Raw genomic sequence first — 23,428 nt, forward strand, 5'->3', positions numbered from 1 at the left:
CTCTCTCTCTCTCTCTCTCTCTCTCTCTGAATGCAGTGAATGCATGCATGTGGAGGTGAGAGAACAACTTTTGGGAGCCAGTTCTTTCCTTCCAATGTGGGTCTGGAGGTTGAATTCATTTTATCAGGTTTGCAAGGCAACTTTTTTGTTGTTGTTGTTGTTTGTTTCGTTTTGTTTTGTTGAGACAGGATTTCTCTGTGTAATGGTCCTGGCTGTTCCAGAACTTGCTTTGTAGACTAGACCTCAAACTCATAGAGATCTGCCTGCCTCTGCTTCCCAGGTGCCATCACCACCTGGCAAAGCAACCTTTTTTTAAATTTTATTTTTTTTAAAAATTTTAACCCGATGAGCCATCTCTTTGACATTAGATGTTCTTCATCTCCCAGTTCTCTGCTCCTTCTCAGTATGGGCTTCATCTCCACACCAGCCTAAGGTGATTGGTGGCGAGTAGACCTAGAATCACCACACATCTCATCTTGGAACATTTTAAGAGTAAGACAGCTGGGCGGCGGTGGTGCACACCTTTCATCCCAGCACTTGGGAGCCAGAGGCAGGTGGATTTCTGGGAGTTCAAGGCCAGCCCGGTCTACAGAGGGAGTCCCAGGACAGCTAGGATTGTTACACAGAGAAACCTTTCTAAACAAAACAAAACAAAACAAACAAACAAACAAAAAAACCAAATCAAAAGAGTAAGACAATCTTTCCTAGAAGTCCTGCCTCTGCTTGAGAAGACTCAATGGGCCAAAATCCCGTTCCCAAACTAATTACTCAGAGGACTTGGGCATGGCCAAATGTCTGGAAATTGTTATGGTTGTGAAGTGGTTTAGAAGAGGAAGGATGAGGGATGGGACATCAGCTGTCCTAGCAATGGATTAATTGTGAGCCCTCCATTCATCCCAGAAGAAATTTACTGACAGAAAGAACAATGGGATGCTCTGGGCCATTTCATTTTTTCCTCTGGATTTGTGTCCCTCCCTTCCCCCAGGAGCCATGAACTCAGCCTGGAGACCAAAATAATGCTGTTTATTCCATGTCAAAGCACAACCATTCAGTTAGTTCCCTTCCCTCCGAGGCAGTCTTTAGCTTGTCCCACTAGATCTTCAGAGCCATCTCCTCTGCCCCACCCCGAGAAATGGCCAAGTCCCCAGGTCATACTACCATCTTTTCTCTTCCTATGCTTTGTCATATTCCCTTAAAATTGTCTCCTCCCCCTCCACCCTCTGTTCAGTGCCTCACTTCCCCAGTCCTATCTCTTACCCTCCCGCCTATCTCTTCTCCCCTTTTCCCTCAGACGTCCCCCCTTTCTATCTTTTCTCTTCTCCTCCAGTCATTTCATTCTCCCTGGCCTCTCCGGTTTGAATCTTGTAGTCCTCAGGGCTCTCAGTTTACTTGTCAGTGTCCCCATACCTTGGCTTCTTTATGTGACCTCCACTGAGCCTTCCCTGTCCCAGCTCTGTCCTTTTCTTGTTTTCTTTTCTTGTTTTCTGTCTTGGCTGATCCTGTCTACACCTCTCCTCATGCATTCTTCTCCAGAGTAATGTACTTTTAATGTGCCTGGGCCATTAGCACTTCCCACAGGTGTGGCTCCAGGATCTCAGAGACCATAGTCAGCATCCCATAGGATGTAGAAGAGGGCCAAGAGGAGTCCTTAGATGACTCAAGTGATTAGAAGGGCTGGGATGGCCCATTGGGCATGAGCCCTGCTATCTTTGGGATCAAAGAATATGTTCCTGCCCTCCATGTGGAGGATAGCAGGCAGGGGTGCACAGGGTCAGGGTTCCTGGGATCTCCCCCAGCAATCTCTGAGCAAATCCATGTGAAACAAGGCTGCCCCTGTGAGGAGACGAGCAGCAAAAAGGTGTCTGCAGGGCAGGCGTCTGGCAGCATGGATCGAGCAGCTGCAGTGTGTAAGGGCCCCATCCAGGAAGAAGTCTGAAGTGCCATCCTTAAGGGCAAAGCCAGTTCCTGTCCAGTGAAAACCTCGGGTTCCGTGCTGTCTGGCGAAGGCCAGCTCCTCGGCTACTAGGTCTGTCAGTTCTGGTCCACAGGCAGCTCGGAACTTGGCCAGTGGCTCACAGTCCACCCCTTCATCTCTGCAGGGGCGGCAAAGCCTCTTTGGCTCCCCTGGGCCTTCTTCACCTCTGTCTTGTACTATCTCCCCTGCAGCCAGGGACTCGACCCTTGTCATTGACCATTCTGGATGACCCTCCGACACAGTCCGCATAGGGGTGGTGCATGGTACACCATTCCCCAGCCCTGGAAGCCTCCCTCCTAAGTCCCCAAATTCCATCTGCTGTCCTTCATTCTTGGAACCCACAGTTCGGGGGCTTCCTTTCTCTCCATTTGCTATGTCTGTAGCTCTTGCATCCTCCAGATGAACAACAACGATGTCCTCCAGGCCCCGTCTTCTTTTGACTCGAAACCTCCCACCTCTGTCCTCTGCAATCTCTGATCCTTTCTGCCCCTCACCGCCCCACTGGGGTCCCCTCTGATCCCCATTCTCAGGGACCCACTCTAAGAGCTTCTCCACATGACCATCCCCCCATTTCCGAATGTCTAGTCCCTTCTCCATGTCAAACTGAGGCCCTTTCCAATCTCGAGGTTTCGCTGGATGTGCCGTCTCCTCTTGATATTTCATGTCCCTCCAGGGAATTCCTTCAAGACTTTTGGTCTTCTCAGACTCAGCCTGGGTGCCTCTCTGGTCTGTGGACCCCAGCACCCTAACCCTTCCATCCTCCACCTGGGTTCCCCTCCAGTCTCTGACCTCTGGCCCTCTCAAGTGCTCTTTTTCCAGCTGGGCTCCTGTCCCTTCAGGGCCCTTCACCTTCTGATTCTCCAACCAGACTCCTTGACCATCTCTCAACTGTAATCCCTTTCCTTTCTCACTTTCTCGCTCAGACCCTCTCCAGTTGCTGGTCTCTGTACCCCTCACCTTCTCTTTCTCCATCTGTGCCCTATTCCTAGACTCACTCTCCAGCAACACTCTGTCACCATGAGCACCCTCGGAGGCTGCCTCTCCAGTCGCATCAGCCCACTGCATGGCCACTAGGTCGCGAAGGCACTGAGCCACACTGTGTGAAGGGCTGAGGCGGCGAAGAAGTCGCCTTCGATGGCCACGCACTAAAGCACAGGCATCCAGGTCACGGGTTGCTTCGTAGGCACGGAAACGTACCCACATGTCGTGGCGGGGTGCCCAGTTATGCTCAAAGTATCTGATGAAGGCAGTTGGAGCCTGGGAACGTAGCTCAGCCAGCGCCTCACTGTAAGCTGTATAGGATTTTGAATCTGCTAGGCGGCAGAGGAGAGGCCATAGGTCTGGATCCTCCTGGCTGGCACCGCCCAACTCCTGTGCCTTACTGAAGAGAGTCTCCAGACCCTGAGCTCGACAGATCTGCACGCGCGCACACGGCAACAGCTGGCGAACTGCACGCAGCTGCCCAGCCACCTCGGGTCCAGCTGTGAGGCAGCGCACGCGGCCTTTGACATCCGGAGCACTTTGCAGCAGGGAGACCAGCATGAACCTCAGCAGGCTAGGCGTGCCGGGGCGCGCCACGCAACAGGCGGTCTGGCGCGCACGTCCTGCGCTGTCCACGCACAGCACTGCCATCAAGTCCAGCGCGCCCTGCAGCCCAGGCAGCCGGTCAACCAGCAAGATGCGCGGGAAGCGCCGCAGCAGCGCCCTGGTGCGTGATGTCAGGAGGAACACCGTTTCCACCATTGCTTGGTCCTCTACAAACACCAGTTTCACCTGCGGGCAAGGGTAGGGAGGCAAGGAAAGAGGTCAGGGCACACTGTGTGTGTGTGTGTGTGTGTGTGTGTGTGTGTGTGTGTGTGTGTGTCCACGTCCGCTCATGAGCGTCCTGCCCAGTTCCCAGGGCACATACTTCCTCTGTAGAAATGCAAATCCATTCGTTCATGCATTTGCATAGAATCTTTTGATCGGCAAGTGACAGTGTAATAAAATCAAAATCAAGTGCTCTTGTAAACTAGTAGCTCTCCTGCGTTTGCGACCAGGACACCCCGATCTGATCTGATAATATTAGGATATCTGTGATACTGTTAGACCCTTTATACTCTTCAGCTCTAGTTGCTATTCCTGGAAGCCGAGTGTTATTCCTTCCTGCACCCAAGAGCAGTCTATGCAAGGGCCTTAAGACCACTACCAGCAACAGGAGCTTCAAGAGACAAGCAACTGCCTGGACCCACTCTGCATCTGCTGGAGCTGAGACTTTGAACTTGCTTAGACAAGCCTCCCTGGGAGTCCCCATGGCTTTAATTTGAGGGTCACTGGTAAGTAGCAGATAATGGAGGTAGATCAAATGGTGGTGATTTGAGGCTCTCTTGTCTACCTCATGGCTTGATTTTACCTCCCTGCCTCAGTTTCCTCTTTAACCTCCATTTCTGCTGGTTCCCTCTTGTGAGGGAGCAGCAGTTAAAAACAAAGCTTTCTAGACCAGACTGCTCCACCCCAGGTCCTGCACCCCCTGCCTAATGGCGGAGTGGCTTCTGGCCGCCTGAGTCACCTCCATCTCATCTCTAAAATGGCAACAGCAAGTCCTGTGACTAGAGGAAAGAACTGCATCTACCGCCTGGTGCAAGCAGCACCATTACTAAGAAAGAGTATGCACTTTCTAAGAGTCCACGTTCATAATGACCACACTGAGTATCTTTTTACAGACTCCCCCAACCCCAAGACAGGGTTTCATGTAGCCTAGGTTGGTATCAAACTATGTAGTAAGGATGACCTTGAACTCCGGATTTTTCTGCCTACCTTAAAAAATGTGGGATTACACGCATGTGCCACTATACTTGTTTTATATTAGGTGCTGGGGGTGGAATCCAGGGAACTCTACCAATTGAGCTATATTTCTTTAGTTATTGGGCCAGTCCTAGACTCCTTCAGCCAGTTTCTGTAAGAAATAACACACAGCAGTGGAAACAGAATTTGAATCCAATTTAATCAGAGATCATTCTACAGCCACTCTGCTATAATCCAACCTCATCCTGCAAGACTATTTAAATAACACTGAATCATGTTCAGCCTTCATAAAATATACTAAAAACTTGGGGACAGGTTGAGTAGATGGCTCAATGGGCAGAATGAGCATGAGGACCTGATTCAAATCCACAGCACCCATATAGAAAACTGGACACAGCTGTAAGTGTAACCCCAGCACTGGGAAGCAAAGACAGATACTGAGAGCTTGGAGACTGCCAGTCTAGCTGAAAAATAGTACTTTTCACTTCAGCATGAAATCCTGTCTCAAGGCAATGAGACAGAGATAGAGGAAGACATGATGCTGTGATCTAGCTTCTGCATGGACATGTGTACTTTTATGCTCAGGCACATGCAACATGCTTCCACACATATGCATAGCCACACATGCACACACACAAAGACAGATATCTGCTAAATAACAGGTTTGGTAGAATTCAAAGAGAAGAAAGACATTGCTTTCCTAACTCTAAAATCACACATTTAGTACCCCAAAGGATGAGATTATATATATATATATATACATATACATATATATATATATTTTTTGAGACATCTCTGTGTAACAGTCCTGGCTGTCCTGGAACTTGCTCTGTAAACCAGGCTGGCTTCAAACTCACAGATCCTCCTCCCTCTATCTTCTGTGTGCTGGGATTAAAGGTATGCACCACCATGCCTGGTGAGATTCAATATATTTAAAAAAAATACAGTAAGTTTATTAATGACTCAGTTATAATTCTACTACAATATTTTCACACATCGTTGCTTAATTTTAAAAATTATTTTGTGTACTGTTTTTCTGCATGTATGGCTGTGAAGCAAGTGTGTGTCTGGTACCCTTGGAGCCCAGAAGAGGTGTTGGATGCCTGGGAATTAGTTACAGTTATAAGTCTCCAGGTGGGTGTTGAAAATTAAACTGGGTCTTCTGGAAGAGCAGGCAATGCTCTTAACCACTGGCCCATCCTTCCAGCCTCTAGCATTTTAGTGTCATTTTAATTTGCTTAAAATATGTTTAACTCACATATTTTATTCAGTACGGCAGACACATGGAGTTGTTTACATTTCAATTTAAGCTGTGTCATTTCATTGTAATAAACCATTAACTGTGAGTATAAGATGCTTTCTGTGTTTTGTTCTGTGTTCTGTGTCTAGTGAATCACTAACACTCACAGTCACCAAAAGATCTCCAACAGCACCAGAGGAGTGATTTGCCCAAGTCTTGCCACTAGCAAGTGGTGGGTCTAGGAGATAGGTTCAGGTGTTTAGGAGTGGCAGCTTGTATGTGTGTGTGGGAGAGCCAAATGTGCTGACATTTGATAAAGGTGGTGCTCTATATTGTAAACAAGTTTAGCTTTCTTCCAAACACTTATAGAGCAAACATAATATGCAGAGTACTGCTCTAAGCATGGAAGGGTGTAAATAAGGTGCAATACCGAGTGTGGGACAGGCAGCAAACCAAAGATAAATACATCTTAAGTTGATGATTCTGGGTGAATGAAGTGTTTAGGAACATTAGTCATACATGAAGCGCCTTCTCTAGTAGACATCCCTCTAAACCATTTGATAACCCCACAAAACATGCCCTGTAATTATCCACTCCCTCTTTCAGAGAGGAAATTGAGACACAGAGAGGCCAGTTGCTTGTCTGGGTCATCAAGAGAGTAACTGCCAGAGATTTGAGTCCACATGGCTTGGGCAGAAGGCCAAACTCATAGGATCTGGCTTTGTGCACACTGGTGTGTCTCCAGAGATGGAAAAGCTTAAGGAGCACTATTTCAGGTGTGTGCAGGTAGTGGGTAGAGGCTAGAAATGATAACAGAGAGACCACAGCACTTATCACTCCCACTCATGCCTCCCTATATGCAAGTCCACCTTTCCCATTCATATGATCAGAGTGGTATCAGTCTCTACTTTGTGCTGAATGGAGGAAAACGAGGGTGTGATGATAGTAGCTAATAGTTAAGGTATAAAAGACCTCTTACTTTCCAGATTCTCTCTTTCTCTGTACCCATTTCATTGCTGTGGAAGAGTGTCATCTACATCATCTAGACAATACATGACATTGCTCTTTTTATATTTTTAGCAGCTACACACACACACACACACACACACACACGCACGCACGCACGCACGCACTCCTTTATCTAAGACCTGCACAGGACTGGGTCCAACAAAGCTCCAGTATGATGGTGGGGAATGACTCAAGAAAACCAGTCCCTCCCCAGAGATGTATAGGCTGTTACTAGTTGCTGGAAACAGATCCCCCCCATCAGTCGTGTAGCTCCTTGTAAACTTGCCATGTTCCTAAATAAACTCACCAGTTTTCAAAGCTAGTCTTAGGTGGAACTGCTTCTTGGGTATGTTGTTGATGCCCTATCGGGGGTGAATACAGACATTTGTTCATCTCCTAAAGCAAAGTTCACACATTCTCTGACACACACACTTAACCCTCACCTGACAACCATATAAAATAGTGTCTATCATCATTGTCGTCATCTCGTCATCATCATCGTCAACATCCATCATCATCAATCTACATTTACAGATGAACAAACTGGAGCTCCAAGAACCTAAATTACCTGTTCATAATGCATTCACTCTCCCACAGCTTGTAAACAACATAGCTATAATGTATGGGAAGCTTTCAGAACATATCAATAGCAATAAATCACATTGCCAGCTTTGACTATATTCCCTCAAAATGGCTGATGGGATATAAATATTGTCAAAACTTGGGGAGGTTGTTTTTGTCCTTTGCATACTGTACTGGTTATTTTTCTCATCACTGTGACCAAATACCTGCTAAGAAACAACTGAGGTGAGGAAAATTTTATTTTGGCTTACAGTTTGAGGGGCTACAGTCCTTCATGGCAGGAGTTGGGGTGTGGAGGAGTGTGAAGCGGCTGGTCACCTGTGACTGCAGCTAGGAAGCAGAGCTCCAACAGGAAGTTGGACCAAGCTATAAAGACTGAAGATACTCCCTCAGTGTCCCACTTTCTTCAGCCATGCTCCATCTCTTTAAGGCTCTACAACATCCCCAAACTGTGTCACATACCAGAGACCATGTGCTCAAGAACATGAGCCTATAGGGGGCATTTCACATTCAAACCATGACAAGTAACTGCAGTTTTCTCTATCCTGGGCACTTAGCATTTGTACTTTATGTGCTTTGCAAGCAGCATCATGCCTTGCTATGGTCAATGAAATACAAAGAAAAGGGTCAGGAGCTGAGCTTATGCCTTTCAGTACTAGCAGGGTCCCACAATGGTGTATGTGTTACAAGGCTTGTGCTCCTTGGAGCCTTCTGAGAGGTCTTTAGTTCATTAGGGTATGTATCTGAAAGACTGTGACCCCATCTGGCCTTGCAGCTTCTCCGTTTCCTGTCTTGCCAGGATCTTGAGAAGCTTGCTCTCCCACATGCTCCCCACATGATGTACCATCATGCCAGGGACCCAAAGCAATATGGCTGCTGATTCTCGACCTGAACCTCTAGAACTATGAACTAAATGAATCTCTTTACTGTGTTCATGGCCTTGGACATTTGAGTATAGTGATGTAAAGCCAGTGTACTTTTACTTAGAAAACTGCTGCAAAGTGAAAGGAACACTGTTATCTAGTCTTGGGATGACAATAAAGAACTCAGAATACTGGTGTGCTTTATAATATAGAACTCTTTTAAAAGAACTTATAAATGAAAGAAATTGAGGGAAACTATGCAAGGGGATGGACTGAGTACCCCACTCTCTCCTCAACCTCTCAAGTGAAAAGATGCCACGTGCAAAACTTACCTTAGAAACTGGAAATCAGGTGAGAAAATGGGTTGTCATCCCACCCACAAGAACTATGAACCCTAAGTGAGTAGGTGGGAAGTACTAGAAACCAGTAGTGGAATCCTCCATCAGGACAAGGCAACACAGGACATTCCCATAAGACCAGGTGAGGCTGCTGGAAACCCTGGGTTTCTTCTCTCCCTCTAGGCTGTCACTCTCCCAAGTGACTGGAGGTTTATTCTTTTTTTTTATTTTTTTTATTTATTTTTTATTTTTTTTAATTTATTTATTTATTGAGGATTTCCGCCTCCTCCTTGGAGGTTTATTCTGTAAGTAGGGTAAATGGAAAAGGTTGCTGGCCCTGGGGACAGCAGGCCCACCTGAGAATGAAGGAGGGAGATTCCAAGCTCCATGCAGGGTTGGCATGCATCATGCTGACTGCCAGCTCCAGTCTCTTCCCCACATGGTTGCTAGACTCTGGCAGCCTGGCCTTCACCACCAATCAGAAGGTGGGAAGACTTTTCTCAGGGGACCTGACCAAGCCCCAGAGAAAGAAGGAAAGATGCTGGCATTTGGTATTCTTTAGCATGCAAGGCAAGACAAACCATTTGTGTGCTAGGATGATAGCATACTGCATTCCCAGCAGGAGTTCAAGGTCATCCTTAGATACACAGCCAGTTCTGGGCCAGCCAGGGCTACCATAAGCCCTTGCCTCAAACAAAGAAACAACCAGAAAAAAGAATGCAAATGATGTGTAGAATAGACAGCATTATTGAGTGGTGTGTGTATACACATGCATGTGCACGCTCCTGCACAGATGCACACATGCAGGGAGGGTGGGGACTAACGTTAATGGAGTTTTAATCAGCCATAAAGAAGAACAATATTAGCTCATATGTCAATTACAGGGACACAGATGGGCCTGGAGATCATATTAAGCAAGTAAGACTGAAAAAAACAGAACAATATTGTGTTTTCTCTCAGATGTATAATCAGAAAATATACCTAATGAAAATCAAGGAGGGTTATTAGGAAAGAGAATGAGTATAACAGGATGGGGAGAGGCAAATTGGGGTTGGTGACTAAGGTCCAAGTACATAAAACACTTCAACTGATATCTCATGAACTCATAGCTTTGTTACTGGATATGTGTGTGTGTGTGTGTGTGTGTGTGTGTGTGTGTGTATAATATAAATGCAAACTTACCTGTGCATGTACAGCTCTACACTACCTGATGTAAAAGCCGTACTAGTGATGATGTCTATTTAAGTTCAATTACTTAAAAACTCCAGTTCTGCGCTGGGGAAATGGAGGAGTTGGTAAAGTGCCTGCCACTAAGTACAGGATCCCAAGTTCAGATGCCTAGAACACACATTAAAAAAATCAGCACGTGGTGGGGGGGCTTAGGGAAAGCAGAGACAAGCTTATTGACCAGATAGCCAGCCTAGTCAAATGAGCTTCAGGTTCAGTGAGAGTCTCTGCTTCAAAAAACAGAGGTGGAGGCACCAGGGAGGTGGCTCAGCAGGTCAAAGTGCTCACAACCAAGCCTGAGCACCAGAATTTGATCCCCAGGACCTAAACGGTAAAAGGGGAAAAAACATTCTGGCAAATTGTCCTTTGACCTCTATCTGCATGCAAGCTGTGGTACGGGTACACCTGTATATCCACCCCCCAAAAAAATAAATATAATGCATTTTTAAAATGTTGGAAAGTAACCAAAGTTAACCTCAGACACATGTGTGTATCCCCCACAACCAACAATAAAAAAAATGAAACAAACAGAAACCAACCAACCAACAAACCAAAAACTCAGCTCCTCCTTCATGTTAGTAGTTTTAAATGATCAAGAGCATATGAGGGCAATGGCTACTATGCTGAATAACAGATAAAATTACTATCAGTATTTAGTATCAGTAAAATAGTATCAGTATAGAGATGCAGTCCAGAGGTAGAGTGCTTGTCCTGAATCCCCCAGTGCATGACTCAATGGTAGAGCACTTGACTAGAATTCCCCAGTGAGAGGCAGGGGTATTGTTCAGTAGTAGAGAACTTGTCTGACATGTAATAGGCCTTGAGTTCTATCCCCAGGAGCACAAAAAGAAACAGAGAGTCAACAGTATCTTACAATTTTTCTGCACACCCCCAGCTTGTTTTACAATACTTTTCACTCTACTGCATTATATATCACAGCTTCCTGGGTGGCCAATTCAGGGGCATAATCCTTGGGAACATTCATTAAACAGTGGATTTATTTATGTACTTTCTGTTTGCATAGTCCATGTTGAAAAAAATTTAGATTGCCCTTCCCTCACCTGTATTCTCTTTTTCCTAGTATGCAACTGACATCTTATCTGGGTGTTTTTGTTTTTGTCGCTAGAACTTCTATAAGGCAGCCAACAGCCATACATGCTGTTTCAATCAGCTAAAATGAACTCAGACTCTTATGGTACTGGTTGCATTTCAAGTGCTCATTGGCTATGCACGTCTAGGGCTCCCATATAATGTAACACAGAATCAGAGAGTCTGCACTGGGTAGAAAGTTGTTGGGCAGCTTGCACTAACGGGTGTTCTGTGGCTGCACTTTTAGCACTCTACCAGGTGCTTACTGAATAAACGGATGAAGGAATGATGTGTGGCAAGAGGATGGATGAACAACCCATAAAATCTGTCAGTGTGGTTTTCCCTCCCAATGCTGCCTCCTGTGCGACCCTACCTTGGCCTCCGGATCTGTGCGGAAGAGCCCCTCAAGCACTTGGAGGGCATCCAGGACCCCGTGGTCTGGGCCCTTGCAGTGGGACAGCAGGCGGCGCACATCAGCAGGGGCCACAAACTGCTTGGAGATCTGGTTGGTGATGCGGACAGGCAGGCAGGCATTGGCCAGCAAGTGGCCCGGGCGGAAGTGGTAGGCGAACTCGCGTGGGCAGGCGGGGTGCGAGTGGGTCAGCTGGCACTCAGACACCACGAGTCGATCCCGCAAAGGGCTCAGCTTGACAGTGATGAAGGCTGGGCAGCTGGGCTGGGGAGGCCTGCAGAGGGAACCACCAGCGCCTCTGTCACAACCCTCTGTGCATTCTCAGTTCTGTTTGTTTTTTTTTCTCCCCCTCCCTCCCACCCCTCTCCTCCTCTCATTAAGTTTCAAGGATAGAGAAGAGTGGAGAGCCTTAAGAATACATCAGCTGGGTGAATTTGTATAAGTCTCTGTGTTTCATTTTCTCTGTCTGGTAATAGGATCCTTGTGTGGCTGAAAAAGAATTGACATGCTTAAGAACCCTCCAAAAGACTGAACTAGCATAAAAACACAGTAAGCACTACACATTGGTAAAAAGTTTTACACCTCCACACCCAGCTCTGTCCAGTGACTGACCATATACCTTATTATATGACCACTAGAAAATCTTAGCAATAAAATACTTAGGGGCTGGTAAGAGATGATTCAGTGGGTAAGGACACTTGCCACCAGGCCTGATGACCTGAGTTGGAGTCTCAGAACCCACATGGTGGAAGGAGAGAACAGACTCCTGCAAACTGTTCTCTGACTGCTATGTATATGCGCACACACACGTATGCACAGGCACACATGCAATAAGTAAAGAAATATAGTATCGTAGAAAAACACTTCAGATTTTCTTGTATCTGCTTCTGGTTTCACAATATCATCTCCAGATGAGGCCTTAATGAATTCTTCCTTTCCTCTGTACTCAGAGGCAATCACTAACTGCAATTATGTCTTTTGCCTTGCCATGTTTTCAAAACCACAAGCAGTGAGTTGTATAGTTCTGCTTTCAAACCTTGTATATCCAGCTACTTTACTCTTTCTAGAGGTAGGAACGTCACTTGAGTCCAGGAATTCCAGACTAGACTGGGCAGTGCAGCCAGAACTCTTCTTAAATAAACCAACAAATGAAAAACAGGAAACTTCAAGAATTGAGACTGACAACAGTTCCCATCATGCCATAGATGTGTCAAGGACACTTTGAAGAACCCGGGCAGTACCTACCTATGGAATCCTATATCTTAAGATCCCAATCAACATGACTGCCTGCATCTAGGCAACAAAAGACAATGATTGGCATGTAAACAGGACTATGTATACCAGCCAGAACCTGAAACTCAGATCAACAGCAATGTGTCAAGAAAACAGGCTTTGATATACACTTAAAAATGTGACACCAAACAACACTAAGAACCAACTAACCATTACCATTTCCAATGTGGATGTACCTCAACAAAGTCAGGAACAGAAGAGCAGCCTATTGTGGGATTCCCATCTGTGTTAAATATAAATGCAGACTAAGTTCACCTCTACTGCTAGGCTTGAAAGTAGTGGCCTTTTTAGACACCTGGTCTAGTTCTAGAATTTTTATGCACGCATTTTATTTTGGCAAAGTCATCATGTTGAACATGCATAGTGTATATGTTTTCCTATATGTGTGTTGCAATTTGGAAAGAAACCCTTTGTTTTGTGAGAAAACTGGGACCCCATCACAAGTGCCCACATCCTAGTTATCAGAACTATATATGTCACCTAACATTCAAGGGACTTTCAGATGTGATTAAGTATCCTGAAATGGGACAATTCTAGATTGTAGTAGTGGTGAGGAGACTGATATCATCATCAGGATCCTTATGAGGGAGAGAAGAAAGTAAAAGATTCAGAGAAAGGATCAGAGCACTTGTGTGGGTTCCAAAAGCTGGAAGGGAAGAGGATTCTTGTCCCCATACCTCCAGGAGCATAGCCCAGGAGGATCAGGAATTCAAGGTCATCCTCAGCTGCATAGCAAGCTCAAAGTTAGCCTGGTCTACAGGAGACCCTGTCTCAAAAAAAAAAAAAAAAGTTTAAGCCACTGTATTTATGGTAGTTGGTTACAAAACAGGAGACAAAGACAATGGGCACCTTCTGTGCTTCCTTTGAAGACTATTATAGATCTTCCCAGGCTTTCCACATGCTGACTAATGCTCCATTTCATGACCCTGACAACTATTAAAAGACTTTACAGTCATTCAATAGATACGCTTTATAGTCATAGATACGCTTTTAGATACCTCTTTGTATGAGTGGTTCTCGAACTGTGGAGCAAATCCCTTTGCATGGAATCAATTTTGGGAGTTATAATTAGTATTGTAAAGAATGAATGAGAATAGGAATTACAAATCAGTATTTGGGTTTGATCCTAGGATCTTAAAATCATATGATCAGTATGTTCATAATAATAGTATGTAAACTGACATCTTCCTGAAAGAGGGTTCTGCAGTATTTCTCTATGGAGTAGTGCTTTTTCCCTGGCAGGGTTTTACCTATAGAATAGTGGTTGGCAAACATTTTCTGCCAAGAGTCAGATAGTAGATATATTTCAAAAGAGACAACACACACACACACACACACACACACACACACAAATACATATACAAATCAACAGAATGGTTGTGTTTCAATAAAACTTTGTGAGTTTCAGGCTGAAAGAAGCTCCCAAAGTTTCTTAGTTTTATGATCCCTGTAACATACACAGCCTGCTATGCAGTAGGGAAGTCACAGCTCCTTGGCCATCTAGTAAATGCCAGTAGCAGATCCCCCAGTATGATCTTCCGTTGTCTCCAATCTCTCATGAGACAGGTGTTTGGCCTCAGGCTCAACAGCATAATGAAAAGTTCCTTTGAGACACTTCTTTTCCCTATATGCACACTGAAGAAGCCAGCAGATCAAAAAGAAAAAAAAATCTAAATAAATTGAGACTTTCCCCCTTTTAAAATAATAAAATCTAAAGTTAGAAAAGTAATATATTTTGGTGTTTGAGACAATAGTCAAGCTGTGCAACCTATGCTGGCCTTGAATTCTCCCCGCTTCAGTGCTGGAACCAGAAAATTCTTAAGTAAATATATTATAATAAATAAATAAAACCGATAGGCCCCACAGTGGTACCAGGTGGAAGCAACACGCAGCCACATTTGATCTACCAAAAATGGTACATTCCTGAGATCTACCCATTTATTTTCTAAGGCAAGGTCACTGTCATTTGTTGGAATCTGGCCTGATCCCTTTGATCCTGGGTGGTTTCTGCTCCTAGATCAGGTCTCCATTCAGAGGATGCCACTTCCTCTGTAAAGGCATTCATATTGACAGAGAACACATGTCCTCTGTGGGGTCCTGGCATCTCACATAACAAAGTATGGATGCCTAAATGTGCCATTTTCCTGGGCATATAGCGATGGCATATAATGCCAGCACCTCTAAATGCAAATTTGGATAAGAATTACCCATTTTATCCATTACTAGAGTATCATCTGGCCCCCAAAGAAGCTCAGCAAATGTGGTTCAACCATACCTTCTGGTTCTACCTGCAGATCTCCCAATTTTAGATCAAAGTTGGTTGGAAAAAGAAAAACCGCAAACCATCTGTACTGCATACATATATACATACTTTCCTTGTTATATTCCCCCAGCAGCACAACACAATTAAACACATGCATGCAGTAGGTATTGCAGTCATGTATAGGTATTTAAATTTCACAGGAAGATAGGCATGGTTTATATGAAAATGCTACATAATTTGAGCACCTGTGGACTCTGCTGTTTGGGGATCAATTCACAGATATCAAAGACAACTGTACACTGAATGAATCACTGAACTCCACCTAAACACCTGGCAACACATTCAGCCACCCTTCTCATCTCATCAAACCACTCATCACTATACTCTGCTTGTTATGTTTTCAAAACATCTCTGGACCATCCATGGTTTTGTTTTTGTTTTTCCATCTCTACAGCCACCAACGTAATATTCTTTCCTCCTTCATAAAAACATTTTTTCTCATCCAAAAGTAAATAGTGTTCCCTTCTTGTTCATTTTTAAATAAAAGAAAATTGTGTCAGGGCAGATGTGCAGCTCAGGATAACTTGTGGGAGTCATTTTTTTCATTCTACTATCTAGATCCCTGGGATCAAACTTAGGTGGTCAGATTTGGAAGCAAGCACCTTTACTCACTGAGCCATCTCACTGCCCCAACATAATCATTCTTCATCTTGTAGATTTTAAAGACTTTGTGTTTTTAAAGGCTGGGATATGTTGGGAAGGGTTAAGGAATACAGTCCTACAGGAAAAGTTTTAGGGGAAATGACATTGGTGCTGGAGAGCAGGAGGTATTTGGAGGGCAACTTAAGACCACTGGATTTATGGAAAGTGTGATTCTCAAATACTCCCCAGATACTTAGCTTCCTCCTTTGACTCTCAATCCTGTCCTCCAGACCACAGCCCATATGTGAAGTGTGATTCCCCTTTGTATGCTGTAAATACCTTTTATTACCATTGGTTAATAAAGAAGGTGCTTTGGGCCTGTGACAGGGTAGAATAGAGCTTGGCGGGGAAAACTAAACTGAATGCTGGGAGAAAGAAGGCAGAGTCAGAGAGATGCCATGTAGCTGCCCAAGGAGAAAAATGTCCGCAGGAATAATAGGAATGGGTTAATTTAAGATGTAAGAGCTAGCTAGAAATATGCTTAAGCTATTGGCCAAACAGTATTGCAATTAGTATTATTTCGGGTTTGAGCAGCCTTTGTCTACACACATGAATGAGACTTTCCTAAATTAGTACTGACTCTGTTCACAGCCTTTTGGAACTTCTCAGTATCACAGGAATGAAGATTCAGTCCCTGGACTCAGCCCTGCCAAGTCCTGATTTTGACACCATCCCTGTTAGGGACTTAAAGCAATGGCCTGTCCCTGGATTGTGGTACTTGAGAGGGCCCGCTCTGAGTAACTGGGCAGGTTCATGAGCTCAGAAATGATGAGTTCAAATCAGTGTGCCCAAACTAGCCAATGACCCCTGCATTACAGAGCTCTACCCAGGAACAAATCTTTCTGTCCACTAGGTCATCAGGCTCAAATCAAGGCAATAGTCTGTCTCCACAGGCATGCAACCCCTGCCTAATGGCTCTTCCTGGCATTTGTAGAATGCCTGGGACAGTAACTACAGATAGTAAACACCATATGTTAAAAAACTGTACTTGCCCAAGTGTATAAATAAACTTTCCAAGGACCTTTTCACTGGGCATCTCTTCTAGAAACCCTTCTAGAACCTCTCCCAATATTCCAAATACAAGATGGCTCAGTGGGTAAGGGTGCTTGCTGTCAAGCCAAGCCGAAGGGATCCTTGGTACCCACATGGAGTTAGGAGAGAACTGACTCCCTCGAGTTGTTCTATGACCTCTGCACCTAGACTGTGGCATGCTTCCTCCCTTTTCCACAAAATAAATACATGTAAAAAAAAAAGATTTTAAGTAGAGTGGACCACTTTTTGTTTCCTTTTATCATTTCCACCCTCAATTTGATGCTCGCTACTCTATATGGCTATTTGAAATTTCTCTCTTCCTTTCTGTGTTGTGTTTTTTCTTTCCTCCCTTTCATTCCCTTTGCCTTTGTCTCCTTCATTAGGTTCTGAGTAGTTCAAGGGGTGAGATAGTCAACTCTGGTCTGAAAACACCCAGTAAAAAACACAGACACACAAGAAGACCCTAGTAAATGGCTGCTAAATGCTGAATTTGGTCCTGCTAGCAAAGGCAGAGACTGGGTTAGCCCTGTCCTTTATGAAAGTGCTCCCTCTCTAGATAGTTGTGTGAGGACATGAGCTTGATGCTGCTCTGGACATGACCTTTGAATCTCGGCTTCTAGAATAAGGAACAAGCTAGAGCATATCTCCACAACAAATGTTGAAATACCCTGGGTAAGAACAGTTGTGGAGTGTTACCCTGTGTGGGATGTCCACCCAAACAATTAACAGATATTAATTCATTTATTCGAAACCTATGTCACAGATACTTCTGTGTTCCTTATTTTCTAAACGAGCAAGCAGAGGCCCAGGAGGGTGGAGTTATTTCCTCCATGACTATAGTCATAGGTAGACACCAGTCCCGCGTTTATGCCCCTACTTTGGTAACAACTGTCACTTAACTGGCTGCCCTGGGTGCCAAGCATGGGGCAAATGCCTTCTTATTCATACTCATATATCCTCACAATGGTCCTGGGAAGCAGGTATACATGTGACAGCCCCATTCCAGGGATGTGAAAACTGAGGTTTGGAGGTGTGAAATCTATCACTTAATGGTACCTCACTTTAATAAGCAGTACAGTTAAGAGTCTATGCCCAAAGGCATAGTCTGTATTCTTAAGGTCTTACACACACACACACTAGAGCTGGCATCTGGCAGCCAGCCCAAAGGAACTGCCTATGTTCTTAAGCACTCTGCTATTATCCATGGCCTCAAACTATCAGTCTCAATCTTTCTATCTCCCCTCCCCCACTCACACACCCAAGACAGGCAGGATAAAGCAGAGGCAGCTCTGAGTACGAGGCAGTAAAGAGAACAGGAACAAAAAGGAACTCTCAAGGCCTATCTCAGCAGCTGACCATTTGCTATCCAGAAGCATGGTTTTCTCTTGTCCTACACTTGATGAAGACTGGAGACATACCAATGAGAACATCCCCAGCCCTGAGAGGCCTTCTTGGACTGTCAACCAATCATCTGGTAGCACTACACATTTGCCAGGACCTACCTGCATGCTTATTCTGCTAACATCAATCCTCCTGGCCAGTAAAAAAGTTACAGATGGGCAGATTTTAGTCTGAAATGACCCCAGCTCCCAGCACAGGATCTGGCTCTACATTGAATACAGATATCTGCCTGTCTTGTGGCTTTCCTTGCAGTTCAGACTCCCAGGTTGCTCTTCATAGGCGTGCAAAACCTCGTTAGTGCAAACCCTGGCCCTCTTACTTCTCTGGCTGGTTCTGGGATTTGGGGAATCAATTCTCCCATTTCATTTTAGCTTGTTTCATTGTGTTTTCACTCTCTTTCATGGCCTCTACTAAACCCTGTATATCATGCATGGGTTATTTTGCAGTGAGTATGTTTGTCCCCTGGCTCAGTTTCTCTCCTTGTCTCAGAAAGTGTCCTTCTTTGATCTGTTCTGCTTGGCCTCTCTGTACTTGGCAGAGCCAGTGGCTTCTTTCCCTGATACTGAATCTGTGGGTAGGAAGCTGTCTGGCTCCCCCCTGGCTCCCCTCCCCCTGAAGGGTCACAGCTCAGGATCACGCACCACGCTGTGGACTGGTTGGGCATGCGCACATCCTTGCACACCAGCAGCACGTAGCTGTACTTGAGCACGTGGATGAGCCTGTAGAGAGGGGGCGCGCTGGCCCAGGGGCTGCGTGCCACGTGTGTGGAGCTCTTCACCGAGAAGACCACCAGCCGTTGCTGGCACCACTTGTCAAAGAAGCGGCTGAATTCAGCCCATGAGAAGAAGGTTCGATCCAACAATTCCTGTTCCTCCTTCTGCACTGCTGTGCCTGGTGGGGGTTCTGTCAGCTCCATCCTGGGGCCCTGAGTGGAAGTGGGAAGAACTGGACATCAGACCCATCCCCACCTGGGTTACCCCATTTTCCCCTATTCAGACTGTCTAACCAGCTGCTGATGCCTCGTATATATCTCTGGGCCGATCAAAGTGGTTTTACTGTTTGGTTTCCAGAAAGGAATCTCCATCCCATTTTTTGTGGTCTACCTTCCCTAGGTCCAGGTGGCACTTAATTTCCATTCTAGTCCCAGTTGCCTTAAATGTGACCTCTAGGTACAAGGGAATCAGTTCTAAATATGTGCTCGCAGCTCAGCCGTGGACATCTTCGCAGATGTATTCCTAGTCTCTGGCTAAGATTTCTCCTTCTCCCAGATGTGTCTCCTGCCCCTGGTGATAACTTTCATCTGGAACTTCTTTTTCCCACGAGTCTACATTTGACTGTAACTCATATCTACCTTCATAGCTAGGCATAGATTTCAAACCCCAGCTATATTCTTTATAAACTCTGGCTTCCTCTTCCCCTAGATTTATCAGATATGCAGCCGTTGCCCCCAAGATATGACCGCCTTAAATTGCTACATTGATCTGTGGCTTCTGCTACCCAAGGATGCTCTTATTTTCAGATGCCCTTCCCAAGTCCTGTCATGGGCCATTAGCCTACAGGGGTGTGGCCCACTTGTGGCCAATTGAACTCAGAAGTGTCACCAACAGTCATCTGTGGTTCATACTCCTCCTAAGACTTACTCTCCTCCTGGGTTAAGTTGCAGCCCCCTCTTCCCAGCAATAACTACTATTCTCAATGTCTTTGTTCTGGACTTGGCCCCTTGTCCTCAGACGGGCTTCTTCACCCCTGATGCTCCCCCCACGTCCAGCTGAGCCTTCCCTCCCTCGCGCAGCCCCTTCTTGTTGATTCCCAGCTCCCCAGATCCTCCCAACCCGTCTCACCACCGCCCCTCCCGGCCTGACCATCCTACACAGTGGTGCTTCTCCACTCCCCAAGCTGTGCACCCTTCCCGCCCCCTCCCCCTCAACTCACCTACCCAACCCGGAGCAGCGTCCACCTCCCACAATGCCCCGCGCCCAAACCCGGCCCGGCCCTTGCTCCCGGGATGCCCCGCGCGGTCTCCCGCCTTTCTTCCCGCAGTGTCTGGCAAGGCAGCTTTTCACCAACCCTTTTTCCTATCCCCGCCTGTCACCCTTACGACCTCGCAGCCTCACCGGCTCGTCCACGGGGAGGACAGGCTCCGGGCCGCTTCCCAGCATGCTGTGCGGGACAGCGCCCCTCCCCTCCCCACTCCGTCCCATTTCTAGGCTGTCTCATGCTCCGGAGACTACAACTCCCAGCAGCCTTCCGGCGATAATGGCGCCGCTGAGGCGCCCGGGACCCGCCCTCGGCTGTCTCCACCCTCAACCCCGCCCGCCAGAGTCTGCGCGCGAAATCCGTGTGGCGCGAATTTTGGGCTTTCCGGTTCGCGTCGCCGAGCAAGTAAGTCCGGCGTCTGGTGAAGTGACTCGAGAGGCAAGTGGGGTCGTGGGAGCGTGGCTGGGGATGGGGCGGGGGAGCGGCGAGCGTCCCGAGCGCTCGTCGCCGGTGAACTTCGCCGGCTCTGGGGCGAGGATCGGAACGAGCGTGGGGGCGTCGCGGCGGCCGAGGGCTCAGGGAGAGAGCAACAAGGAGCCGGTGTGGAGGGAGAGCTGCCGGCTGGCTCGCGGACAGGGCCCCGCAGCAGGTTGGAAGTGTCGCGTCTGCTGAGGACTGGAGGCCTTGAAAGGGGCGGCACCCGCGGCGGAGGGGCGGGGAGAAAGGCCGGTGGTGGGCGTGGCCACGGGCGTTGAAAGCGTCGGGTGAGGAGGGGCGGCCTGGGGCTGCAGGGAAGGTTTCAGTGTTGTTGTGTTAACCCTGGACGCCAGCTGTCAATCACTGTAAGATGCTAGACGGAATGGGGCCGCACGGAGTCTTGTAGTGAGAGCAAGGTGACGTTACTGGTTAGATAGCGCTCTTATGTGAAGACGAGAGAAGCTTGGTGTGATGAGTGTCAAGAGCCAGGTAAAAGATGAGGTGGCTGCCAGAGAGGGACACAGGCCTGGGCCTGGGTGGGGCAAGACTGGAGGTCTGGAGGTGAGGCCTGGACACACTTAGGGCTGGGTCAGGGCTTGTTGCTTACTGTGTGTGGAGTTGGGGAGGGAGAAAAACTTGGCTAGCAAGAATAGAAGGAAGTTGTCAAGGTGAGGAGGGACGTTTGGAAAAGTAAGCTGGCAGGCAGCCAAAGAGGGCTGGCAATGTAGATTAGTGAGGGTGCTTTCTAGCAGCTCCAGACCCTGCCTGCATCTATCCTCAGGACCATAACGGGAGCGGGGACGGGCGGAGGAGAAAGAATAAAGAAACTTAACTCTCAAAGAATAAAAACTTGAGAAAACGTCTGCATACTCTCAGTGATTTTTTTTTTTTGTTAGATGGAAAGCAGGCACCATATGGAAAAGAAGACGTCCCTTTTCGGATGTGGAAATTTTATCCCTTAATAATAAATTTAAATTAAAGTTTCATATTGGTTTATAAAATTGGGTGTTTTTCCTGAGGAGGAAATGCATATTTCTGATTGTATAGCTATTTCTGGTGTGTGTGTGTATACATATAATACATATATATTATATATTATATGTATACACACACACCAGGGATTATGTATGTGATGTGTTTGGTAATTCACGACTGTGGGAGGGAATCCAGGCCCATGTGTGCGATATTACTCCACGCCTTACTATCTGCAGACAGGGTCTCACTGACCCTGAAGGTCACTGCTCTGTTCTGGCTAGTCTGGCTGACTGGATCTGCCTTTCTCCACTTGTCTCCACCCCACAGTACTGGGTTTACAGGCGTGTACAGCCGTGCCTAGCTTTTTCTTTTTAAACGTGGGTGCTGGGGATTCAAGCTCATGTCCTCTTACTTTGCCAGCAAGCACTCTTACCCTGAGCTATCTCTGCAGCTCTGATTGTAGGATTTTTTTTTTTTTTTCCAAAACAGAGTTTTTCTATATAATAACCATGGCTTTTCTAGAACTAGCTTTGTAGACTAGGCTGTCCTCGAACTCATGAGATTTACCTGCTTCTTCCTCCTGAATGCTGGGACTAAAGGCATGTGCCTTCATACCCAACTCCTCTTTATTTCCTTAAGGAAGGGAGTTGTGCCAGCCCCCCTCCCTCTTAGTTTTTGTACCGCCAACATCCTTAGCAGGTCTTTGGATTTGTTTTTCAGGTACAACTAATGAGAAAGAAACAACAAGAGAGGAAAGGGGAGAACTCCACTGCCACCATGCAGAGAAGTATTATGTAAGGCCCCAGCCATGCTCCAGGCACTTTGTGTTGTGACTTTTCCTGGGAAAATGAGAACTGATACTCATTCACTCCAGACCAATGACAAGCCAAAGAAATGATTCCACCCAAGTTTAGCTTAATGAACCACTAAGTTTATTGGTGTCAATTATAGGAAAGTTGGTGACATAAAGGCAGCTGCTCACTCCAAAGCCCACCCCAGCATGGAAAACTGCATCGCTGGAGCTCTCTGCTCAGTTTGCAGGCTGCTCCACTGAAGAATCCCTCTCAACCCCCAGTAATTGTTGGCTGTTTATATAAAGCTTGGGAAGGGGCATGTGAGTCTTGTAACTGTCTGAGCCTCCTCAGTGTCTTGAGCGTCCTGATTCTTGAGCTTCCTCCCCACTGCAAGAGATAGTGTCTACATAATGCACTGTCCAAACTCTGGGCTTTCTGTGTCAAATTTGCATTTTTTGAAAAGACCTTGAGTGAGCCTTCAAGTCGAAATTTCCTAGTGTTGAGTAGTTTGGAAAATGAGACGTAGGACATGGGAGAAAGTAATGAATCAATTAGCTCGTTAATTAATTTTTAGTTGCAGGGTATGGGTCCTTAATGTGTTGGTTTTCAGCAGTTATGCTCCCTGGGAACATGTGGCAATGTCTGGAGACATTTTTGGTTCAGGCATTTTAGGGGTCTGGGATTTGCTTTTGATATCTAGTGGACAAAACTTAGTGCACAGGACAGCCTCAGTGCCAGTTCAGAAATCCTATACTAAGGCAAGGTGGCTTTAGGAACATGAGAGAGGAAGGTACTTGGTTTCCATAGTTGCAGTGTGCAACTCCAGGCTTGGCTAGATAGATCCAACAAGTAAAATGTTGTCATGGTCTGTCTCTGTGGTCAGCTCTGTTACCTAATTGATGTTGTCATCCTCAGGCTGACTCTCCCAAGATCAGCAATCTCAGGTGTAACATGAGGGCTTGCTTGTTGGGGTTTCTGTCCTGCCCAGTTCCCACA

The 23,428-nt window shown here is 46.3% G+C and overlaps 2 protein-coding genes across 3 annotated transcripts in view; one reads left to right on the top strand and one right to left on the bottom strand.

Annotated features, from left to right (window-relative positions):
• Window positions 1–1,007: 1,007 nt before the first annotated feature.
• Window positions 1,008–20,426, bottom strand: Zswim9 (zinc finger SWIM-type containing 9). Of its 2 annotated transcripts, none has more exons than XM_005371913.3 (4): window positions 20,324–20,426; window positions 18,851–19,134; window positions 11,480–11,792; window positions 1,008–3,748 (listed from the first exon to the last, which is right to left on the bottom strand). In XM_005371913.3, the coding sequence occupies exons 1-4, from the start codon at window positions 20,408–20,410 to the stop codon at window positions 1,772–1,774; spliced, it is 2,661 nt and encodes an 886-aa protein (XP_005371970.3). In that variant the 5' UTR covers window positions 20,411–20,426; the 3' UTR covers window positions 1,008–1,771. The 2 variants fall into 2 exon arrangements, with proteins under 2 accessions (XP_005371970.3, XP_026634215.1); XM_026778414.1 differs by lacking the exon at window positions 20,324–20,426 and adding an exon at window positions 19,850–19,907.
• The window catches only part of Lig1 (DNA ligase 1), a 35,272-nt gene continuing 32,200 nt past the window's right edge, over window positions 20,357–23,428 (top strand). The window contains exons 1-2 of the mRNA XM_026778415.1: window positions 20,357–20,591; window positions 22,359–22,432. Coding sequence (XP_026634216.1) covers window positions 20,367–20,591; window positions 22,359–22,432 — 299 coding nt within the window. The 5' untranslated portion in view covers window positions 20,357–20,366. The remainder of the gene's footprint in view (window positions 20,592–22,358; window positions 22,433–23,428) is intronic.

This window comes from Microtus ochrogaster, unplaced genomic scaffold (genome assembly GCF_000317375.1).
Source record: "Microtus ochrogaster isolate Prairie Vole_2 unplaced genomic scaffold, MicOch1.0 UNK139, whole genome shotgun sequence".
NCBI classification, from domain to species: Eukaryota; Metazoa; Chordata; class Mammalia; order Rodentia; family Cricetidae; genus Microtus; species Microtus ochrogaster.

Coding starts and splice junctions, on each gene's coding strand:
- Zswim9 (XM_005371913.3), bottom strand. CDS start 20,410: ATGGGACGGAGTGGGGAGGGGAGGGGCGCTGTCCCGCACAGCATGCTG. Junction 19,135..20,323: donor TCCTCCCCGTGGACGAGCCG/GTGAGGCTGCGA, acceptor ACTTCCACTCAG/GGCCCCAGGATGGAGCTGAC. Junction 11,793..18,850: donor CCCAACCAGTCCACAGCGTG/GTGCGTGATCCT, acceptor TTCCCTCTGCAG/GCCTCCCCAGCCCAGCTGCC.